This window comes from Danio aesculapii, chromosome 17 (genome assembly GCF_903798145.1).
Source record: "Danio aesculapii chromosome 17, fDanAes4.1, whole genome shotgun sequence".
In the NCBI taxonomy this organism is placed as follows: Eukaryota; Metazoa; Chordata; class Actinopteri; order Cypriniformes; family Danionidae; genus Danio; species Danio aesculapii.
The window spans coordinates 21,320,221-21,330,401 of record NC_079451.1 but is presented as its reverse complement, the minus strand read 5'-3'; the positions used below and the strand labels follow the sequence as shown (position 1 = coordinate 21,330,401).

The 10,181-nt window shown below is 35.6% G+C and overlaps 1 protein-coding gene across 1 annotated transcript; it reads right to left on the bottom strand.

Moving 5' to 3' along the window:
* Positions 1–3,022: 3,022 nt before the first annotated feature.
* Positions 3,023–8,846, bottom strand: rpusd2 (RNA pseudouridine synthase domain containing 2). Its single transcript, XM_056476932.1, has 3 exons — positions 8,165–8,846; positions 6,812–7,108; positions 3,023–4,050 (listed from the first exon to the last, which is right to left on the bottom strand). The coding sequence occupies exons 1-3, from the start codon at positions 8,828–8,830 to the stop codon at positions 3,259–3,261; spliced, it is 1,755 nt and encodes a 584-aa protein (XP_056332907.1). The 5' UTR covers positions 8,831–8,846; the 3' UTR covers positions 3,023–3,258.
* Between the last annotated feature and the right edge of the window lie 1,335 nt (positions 8,847–10,181).

The window sequence follows — 10,181 nt, the reverse complement described above, 5'->3', positions numbered from 1 at the left end:
CAATGCTAGTCCTTTAAATCCTAAAGCGAAAGTCGATGACCCGGTAACGGGTCCGCGGAGTTTAACTGGTTTTAAATTACAAAATACTTTTAAAAGGTAGGATGAAATTTCGTCGCAACCCTTCCATCAACAGGACTATTGGAATCAAAGCCCTCACCATTAAACTCAGTGTGTACGTTTTAGACACCAATAATTAATACTCTGATTAAGAGTTTACCATGTAAACAGCGATTTTTGATTAATCCAATTAACGTCATAAATGAACTAAAGCCGATTGAAGTGCAGTACAGACATGTAAACATCTTAATCAAACTATTACCGTGATGTAGGACTTTTCACCGCATTTTGCGACAGGATAGTCCACAAACACACACACACACACACACACACACACACACACACACACACACACACACGCGGCTGTTTAATACTATTCTTTGCACTTACTGAGTCAGTGAAGACTACAGACACCTGCATCGTGAACTGCGGGTTTTTTTTTTCTTCCATTCAGCATGCGTCATGAAATTCCATTAATACAACACTCTTCCAGCGGTTGCATCCAGTATCTCGTTTGTCACGGGGGTCATGCATGAAATGTTCCCGACTGAAAGTGAAAGTGCCAAACTGCAGTTAAAGTCGACAAACTAAAAATGAAACACCTGAAATTACATAAAACTCTGGAGGAAATGCGGACAGCGCAGTGACGCAATGACGTTAATCGAATTATGTGCTATAACACCTAAAATGCACACCTGTCAACATTGGGATGTGAAAATAAGTGACCCCCCCCCCCCTTAAAAATGGTCAGTAATATGTTTTTTATTATTACTTACAAAAGAAAAAATGTATACATTAGCAGCAAATACATTAGCAAACAGTGTAGCTTATTAAAATAATAGCTATTATAAAGAAATATAAATAAGTTATTGAATCTCAATCTTTTCTCCATAACTTACATACTTTAATTAAACAGCAACACATTTTATTTATTTAGATTTTTCGTTTGATTACATTAAATAACAGAGGTGTTACTTTAAAAATGCACACAACTAACATCATAATGAAAGCATTCAATTGCTTTCCTAACTTTTTATGCTAATATAGGACAAAATTAGTTGTTTGAAAAAAAAAAAAACACCAAGATCGACATCTTTAGATGTTATTAATTATGCGTATATGTCTGTTCAAACATGCACTCAAAACCCGGAGTTTCTCTCCGCCTCAAAACGTGTGTACAGAATCCGTTTGGGGAAACAGCGTCTATTTATTATCTATTTTTTTATAATTATTTAAAAGTGTTTTCATGCCTCACTAAATTAAGAGCACAGAACACATTCTTATTTAAGAGCAAGCGTCATCCCTGGTGGTTCGGCGGTTTGGGTTGCGTATAAGGAGGATCGCCTCTTTAATGTTTATTTGCCTCCCTTCAGAGCAAGACTAAAAATACAGGAAAATACCTTTACGAACTGATAGCGGGATAGAACTGTAAAATACAGGACAATCCTGGGAAAAATGGGAGGGTTGACAGGTATTAAAACAGGACCATCAACATTCAAAAAGCAACTCATGTAAACACCTTAATCTTATTATTGTCTTAATTAGATTAAGGCAAATCATTTGATTACTGATGTCCATGTAAACGTAACAAAGTTTCTCTTCCACTTCGTTCACCTAGTTGTGGTCTGATGGTTAGGCAGTTGAACTTGTAATCCAAAGCTAACTTGTGTTTCTCTTTGAGTTTAGTATACATTTTGCACAAATTTAATACACAAAGTCCTGTCTTCAAGATAATAGCCTATGGTTTAAAATCATTTAATGCAGATAGTGAGTCAGATATAGTATCTGTTGATTATGATCCACCCATAGCGTGGCCAGTAAAATTCCCATCATCTCTGTTCAATGATTATTCAACCTATAAACAAGCTTAGATTTAAAAGGGTGACAGGCCTATATGAATAATTCATTGATTTTTTATATTTTCAGAATTTGCAATTAAACTCTTCTATAGTCAATGTAAAAACAGGACTTCTGAAAACTTCTAAAAACAAAAATATGATATCTAAAAAGTACAATATATATATATATATATATATATATATATATATATATATATATATATATATATATATATATATATATATATCCTGCTGCTGCCTTGTAACACGAGTATGTTTGATCTGTGTGTATAGACGAGCATTATTAAATATTTGTGTTTCATATAATGTGACATTTTGACATCTTTCCTCTTCATTAACTACACAGAGCACCTGCAGATCAGCTATACTGGCATTTGAAACAGCCAATGAAGTATTGTAGGTATCGTCAGTGTAGGACTTATTTTAATGTTGTTTGACTTATTTACTTGCCATCTACATCAGCAATCCAATCATTATTTGTACGGCATACTCATTCTCCCAAGATTTTTTCAGTTCTTTAACTGGTAGAATCTCAGTTTACTCTACTAAAAAACACCAGTACACCATATTTAGGTGTTTTATATTTCTAAAGTTCCTCTGCATTTCCACCTGCAGCACTGAGACTGAGAATGATTATGTTCTGAAGCTCCACATCCTGTTCTTAAGGAATTATATTTTACTCCATCTCATTTTTTAGACAAAGATGCTGAATTGTACACTGTAACCATTATATATTTCGAACACAATTTCACAGCAATTCGTAACTTTTTGATTTAGTGGGCAATTCATATGAATTCTTATGATTTCTCTCGTACAATTTAGTACGATTTGCTCATCCTCCAATGATGGTTGGGTTTAGGGGTGGGGTTGGGTGCCACAGCTTTTTGAAATCATACATTTTCGCACGACTGTGCGAATTCGCCACTAAACTGACAAAACGTAAAATAGTTACGTTTCCTCGTTAGATCAGGCTGTGTATTTCTGGTCTTAGCTTTGCTCATTAGCTATTTTCAATCACTGTTGACTTGCTCCTGAATATACCCCCAACAACAACAAAAAAATTGTTTAAAAATGTCCTCCATAGTTCAGTCAGTACAGTATTCAGATTTTTGTATAATAAAGTCTACTTTATTGCTGTATGATCATGTCAGATGATATAAGGTCCTTTCCAAATATAAGCAACTGAAAAAATAGATGAAACACAGCAATGTGCTGCAGTACTAACCAAAAAAGAGCCAACTTTTAAATTATTTGCAATTCACACTGCATATATTTAGTAACTGAATGATCATTGTGTGGTAGAGTCCGCCAACAAAACTGCATGAACACATCTGACTTTAGCTTAATCCTGAATCCAGTCTTCTTTGGCCCAGTTAGGCAGTTGAGTAGAGTATTCAAAATCAGGTCCCTTATACCGTAACGCATGCAGATACATAATCAACTCTTTTTCTGTCGGGTCAGGCCTTACGATTTTACACTCTCCACATAAATGATCTCTAACAAAATCATTCGATCTCCCAGTTCTGCTGGCTTCATCGGAGGCTGAATCCTTGTTATCTTTGCATGCCCCGTTTATCCCTCCCACTGACTCAGATGTGCTCTGTTGAACATCTTGCCTACTTTCCGCCTTCACTTCATCCAGTGCCACTTCATTGGAGCCACCGCTTGACTCGAGCAGCGTTACTTGCTCATTGCGTCCTTGAGCGTCATCCATACATTTTGTCTTTCCCGAAACCTCTTCATCAGGCAAATCCAGCAAGTGCAGGCTCTCCTTTGATCGATGTTCTTCGATGAGAGCCTCTAGGAGCTCCTCATCGCTCATACCCACCAGCCCCCCCTTCGCTCTGTTCGGACCCCACGCGGAAGAGCCGTAGATGGGATCGTTGAGGATTGGGAAGCCCAAGAACTGAAGGTGAACCCGAATCTGGTGCGTGCGTCCTGTGAGAGGCCGACAGCGGACCACACTGGAGCGTCCGTTAAAGCTCAGTCTCTGGAAGACGGTGCGTGACTCTTTGCCTTTGGGATCGACCCTACAGAGACCTACCCGAAAAGACACCACCAGGATGGGCTCCTCGCACACCACCTCTGCCTCTGGAAACTCTCCCTCCACACGACACACATACTCCTTCTCTAACTGGGAAATAAAGAAGAAAAGATTGATAAAGTCACACAAAAAAAGTCACTTTATTTTAAAAGGTACAATTCTCGCTATAAACAAACAATTAACTAAGACTTTTATATCCATAAACTACTTATTTGCTGCTTATTAATTGTAACTAGTTAGTAGTTGGGTTTAGGTTTTGGGTAGGATTAAGCATGTAGAATAAGATTATAGTTTATAAGTATTAATAAACAGTCGATATCTTAATGATAGTCAGGTAAAAAGCCAGTAGATAATAGTGGAAATTGACACTTAAACTAAAGTGGTAACACTTTTATTAATTATCTGTTGTGTGTACATGATGCTTTAGATCTAATTTTGGTATACATCTCTTTTTTTTTGGGATTAAATAATCATTTATCAGTATGTCATGATTAAAACTCATTTAAATTAAAATTCTCTAATCAAACTCTCATTTCCCAATTATTCCATATGATTAAATCAAGGTAAGTGTAATGAGATATCACATTAGTTAACGAAAACTTACAACTAATAATTATTTTTATTAGCAATTATTAATTTTAGTTGATTTCTGCATTTTCAAATACATCATTAAAATCCTTAAAAGCTATGTTTGTTACATCAATTAATGCACTGTGAAATGAGTAACACACAAACAAGCAATGCACAACTGTAGTTCTGTCACCTAAAAGGAATGACAGTAAATAAATGCTGTAACTAATGACACTCAAATGCAAATGCATTGACAGTTATGTGCTTATAGTAAAAATTTGCTTCATTAAAACATTTTAATTGAAGGACTAAAGCTCTTTTTTCCTTTTAAATAAAGATGGAAATTTTAAAAAACGAAAAATACATTTGAAAAATGTTAATTCATGTTGAAAATTGAACATAACAGCAAAATAATCCTACATTAAGTGACACACATTGTCTTTTTATACTGATCACCACAAGTAGATTGTGGTCAAGAATATTCCAAAGCAAGTGAGAGTATAGCTTTTACATTAAAAGGATATTTCACCCATTTTTTCATTTCCTCACCATTGACTCGAACTCCAATAGCTCTCATTGTATATTTTTATTTATGATGACACTGTTATACACCTTTTCTTTTCAATAGGATAAAGTTATTAGAAAAAAGGCTGTTGAAATCAAAGAAATCCACTATTTCAGTTACTTTTATGCTATTTAGTAGCCATGTGCACTCACTGACAGGTAAAGGCTGCTCTCTTTCTCTCCTTCTCTAAAGTTCCTTTATTGGCATGACACAGTATTGCTAAAGCATTTTAGATATGTTTAAAGTATGTAATATATTAACATCATTAAATTAATAAAATATACAGCAAATGAGAAATAGATAACAGAAAAAAGTTATCTAAAAATTATAATAATTACTAAAATATAAAGATCAGATTATTTAAATAAGGCAAATTAGTTGATTAGTCATTTCTAATGGTGTACAAATATTTTGCAGCCAGTATATTTTATTCTCTTTGAGTATATACTGTAGTAAAGTTTATCTGAGTCCTTTATTAAATGATTAATCATTTAATGTTTCTCTCGCGGCTGTGCCCGCTCATACAAATTATGGTAACTTTAGAGAGCGAAAGTAAAAGCCGAATCCTGGACATTTTAGGAGATTCAGAAACTATGGTCGCACGCAAAAGGCGCATCTCAGTGAGTCTGTAGTGCACATGACTGTCAGTGTAAGTGCTGAAAGTTCTCGTGCACACAGAACCAGCAGTAGGAAACAGACAGAACGAGAGAAGATGTTCCACAGGTTAATCGATCGCGAATGTTTGGCTTTCTTGGACGGATACAAAAAAAAAGTGTAAAGGAGGAAAATAATATTATTATTAAGTTTTAAATTAAGTATTAAGTGTCACCACCGAATATACTTGTGTGGGAAGCACTGAGCTCTACACTGTTATGATTTTTTTCTTCTTTTAAACACAAAACGAGAAATGAGATATTTTGACGAATATAAGTAGAAAAGCAGCCATTGATATTTATAGTAGGAACAAAAATATGATGGAAGTCAACGGCCATTTTTTCCAATATTCTTCAGTATATCTTGCTTGTGTTCACCAGAGGAAAGAGAAATGAGATATTTTGACGAATATAAGTAGAAAAGCAGCCATTGATATTTATAGTAGGAACAAAAATATGATGGAAGTCAACGGCCATTTTTTCCAATATTCTTCAGTATATCTTGCTTGTGTTCACCAGAGGAAAGACCTTCAAACCGGTTCGAAATGAGTAGAGTGAGTAAATATTATGTTTATTATTTGGGTGGGGCAGCACGGAGGCGCAGTGGGTAGCACTGTCCCCTCACAGCAAGATGGACACTGGTTCGAGCCTCGGCTGGGTCAGTTGATATTTATGTGTGGAGTTTGCATGTTCTTCCTGTGTTGGCGTGGGTTTCCTCCATGTGCTCCGGTTTCCCCCACAAGTCCTAAGACATGCGGTACAGGTGAATTGGGTAAGCTATATTGTCCGTGGTGTATGTGTGTGAATGAGAGTGTATGAATGTTTCCCAGTGCTGGGTTGCAGCTGGAAGGGCATCCGCTGTATAAAACATATGCTGGATAAGTTGGCAGTTGATTGCACTGTGGTGACCCCTGATTAATAAGGGGACTAAGCCACAAAGAAAACGGATGAATGAATGAGGAATATTTGGGTGAACTATTCTCTAAAATGGCTGTAATAATTATGGAGAACAAACTGTGAAAGACTTAACACAGAATTCTCCAGATTTCTTGGTATGTCTCACCTGTCTCTCCCGAACCATTGTGTCCAGTTTTTTGGAGACCTCGAGTGTTCGAGCAAACAGCAACACACCTGAGGTGAGGCGGTCCAGTCGATGAACAGTGTGGAGGCCAACAAGACCTTTCTCCTTTCCCAGAATGAAGATGACAGTGTTGTGTCTGTAGCGGCCACAGGGATGCACAGGCAGTGAGGCGGGTTTATCCACCACCACCACTTCACCATCATCCACCAGAAGCTCCAAGGGCTGCCCGCATACTGGAGGCTCATGACGATGAACAGTGTTCCTCAACAAGTCATTGTTCTAGACGTAAAACAAAACAATGAATAAACTAGGAGTTGCACTTACAGTTTGGAGAACTTGTATACAAAGTAACTGAAACATATTTAAATAAGAAGGTTCTATTGTACTAGAAATATTCTGTAAACCTACTGAAAACTGAGAAGTGGGTTAGTGATTTGTTTACTTTTTAAAAATTTTTTTGGTTTTATTCACCTTTATTGTGATAGGACAGTAGAGATTTTAGACAGGAAAGTATTGGAAGCAGAGAGAGGGAAAGGATCAGCAAAGGACCTCTTGCTGGGAATCGAACTTGGGTCACCATGAGCATGTCGGTGCTATATGTCAGTGCACAGTACCACTAGGCTATTGGCACCATCATGATTTGTTTACTTAATGTGGCAGTATAAATAGCATCACAATCATATCATTGACTTTATTAAAGATTTTTAATTTGTTAGAGTTGTTATATTTAACAAGTCATGGAAGTGATATTCAAGACTTCTCAAAATTTTGGATTTAATTGTGTTCTTCTGAATGTAATTTATTATAATAAGTGGCATTTTAATATTCGATGTCTGAATTCACAGAGGAAATTTATGCCACCGCACTGTACCTAGTTAAAAGTATATAGTCACATTAAAAGTAGCACTAGATATGTAACAGTAATATAACTTTTAAGTTTTAAGTTAACTTTAAAACAATAAGAAATAATATTAGTTACTTTTTATATTAATTGATTTGTTGTTTTTTTATAAATTGCTGAATTAAAACGACCGTAGTGACGTTTAATGATGCACTCGACGAGAGAATATGTTTATTATTTTAAACTCAACTACAAAAAGGAAAAGTACAGAAGATTGTCTCAATGGACAGTGATTTTCCGTGATTGTCCTCAGCAAAGGTAAGGTCAAGTAACGCAAAAGTAACGTAGCGCATTACCTAGCAAAAACTAAGTAACGCAATTAGTTACTTTTTGGGGAGTAACTAAATATTGTAATGTAATACTCTGAAAAGTTACTTTCCCCAACACTGCTCATACATATATGGCGACGCAGGAAAAATCAAGTGATCTCTTACCTTCAATACCACATTCAGGTCTTCCACGGGGGTTTCATTCAGTTTAATTCGCCCCTCTTTGGCAGCAGCATTGTAGTAGTCCAAAGATTCCGCCCGAAATTCCTTCTTAAAAACGTCCAGAAGAGTTTTACCAATCCAGCGCCCCTTGCAGTAAGACTTAAAGTCAAAATAATAGGGGTGCACTTTTCGCAGACCGCCTTCAAAATAGTAGGAGGTTTCCGCGAAGTGCTCCTGGCTGAAGCTAACGCCGGTGTTGCGCTTCTGCGGGGGAGGCACGTACCGCTCACCTGGCCGCAGCTTCTTTCCGCCGCCGCGCTTTCGCTTCCTACCGCTGCCGTGTCCTGCAGCCTCATCCGTCTCCTCGTTTTTACGTTTCCCGCAGTTTGTTTTGACAGTGCTGCCCGTGTCTCCGCCGCCTTCTTCACCTTTATTGTCCATGTCGTATAGTGATAAATGTGTGCTGACCGGGTGTTTTGAGGACTCTACTTGCGTGCTGTTTCTCCTGACATTCAGCACTGAAAGGTGCGTTCTCTGAGTTTCAGCACTCACGTTTCTGTTCTGATACACGCGTTTTATAAATTTACTATTTTCTCTTCTTCCAAATCTAAGTAAGGTTAATGCATGTAAATGTGTTATCTTCCCCTTTACACACGTGAACCATGCCATTCAGCGGCTCAGCGAACTATTTCCGTCTTGTGTTGATGACATAATGTGACGTCATGTGTTTGCGAAATATCTGTGCATTAAAATGTTGTAAACATGGCTTCTCCCATATAAATATGTAATCCCAAAACAAAGCAAAGGAAATACATTTTAAAATTCTACACAAAATATACCCGGTGCATGCATTTCTCTCAAAATGTACTGATATTGCAATTGCTTGTTCTTTCTGCCAGGAAAATGAGGAAACTTTGACTGACATGTTTTTACATGTAAAATCTTAGAAAAGTTTTGATCAGATCTGTATAATTATTTGAATAAATCAAAATTAACAAAACAAATATTTAAATTGAAAGATGTTATTTATCATTTGTTATTATTCTAATCCCAATAATAAAAATGAAGAATATATATATAACTTTTTTTATATTATATGCAAAATTCTTTATCCACAAACAAACATTTCTTAAATCCTCTCCCTCATTTGCCAATTTTTTATTGAAATTGATTCTTTGCTTAAAGCTATATGTTTATCAAACAACAACAAATTCTGCAAGTTAATAGAAACTTACGAAAATATCATGCTTCCAGTAAGTTAGTCTTTAATGTTTTCTGTGTTTTTGTTTCATTTAATTTTGCACTTCCTTTCTCTTTACTTTGTTATTTTTTGTATTTCTATTATTTATTGTTACTAACTGTTCTTATCACTGTGTAATTGTATGTACTTGTGTTCCAGTCTCCTACAGATTACTTCCTGATTTATATTGTACATTTCTTCTTTTCTAAATAAAAGTTTACTTAAAAAAAAAAAGAAAAAAGGAAAATGTTGTAAAACCTCTCCAAGATGTACATTTTTTGGACCAATTTTTCCAGAAAGTATTCAATGGAAGAGAGCATGGTTATTACCTGAAAAGTTCAACAAAATAGGAGAGATACATTTTAAGATTTTGCATCATGTATATCCTACAAAGTCCCAAATTGCTAATTATTTTGATATCTAATTTGTGTACTTTCTGCAATGTACATGAAGAAACTTTACTTCACTTATTCTATAATTGCACTCACAGTAAACTTTGCAACATTATTTTTTATTTATCATCTAAATGTTTAAATATGACTTAAATTTGTCTAAGAAAGATATATTACTGTGTTTCTCTGGCAATGATCATGCTCTTGATCTTATTGTTCAAGTTTTATACACAAAAATAAGTTGATAAAGGCAATATCCTAATTTAAAACTTGTTGAAACTTAGTTCAATATTGAATCTCTTATTAATAAGAAGACCAATAAGTTTTTTAAAGCTTATGATAATCTTTTTTTTCTTTATGATTAAGGGCTTCGTAAAGTTTTTTCCTC

Bases quoted from the DNA above. Each gene is read 5' to 3' on its own strand.
- rpusd2 (XM_056476932.1), bottom strand. From the start codon at position 8,830: ATGGCATGGTTCACGTGTGTAAAGGGGAAGATAACACATTTACATGCA. The intron at 7,109-8,164 runs GTAAGAGATCAC...TTTTACGTCTAG, and splicing joins ACCTGAATGTGGTATTGAAG to AACAATGACTTGTTGAGGAA. The intron at 4,051-6,811 runs GTGAGACATACC...TTTATTTCCCAG, and splicing joins CAATGGTTCGGGAGAGACAG to TTAGAGAAGGAGTATGTGTG.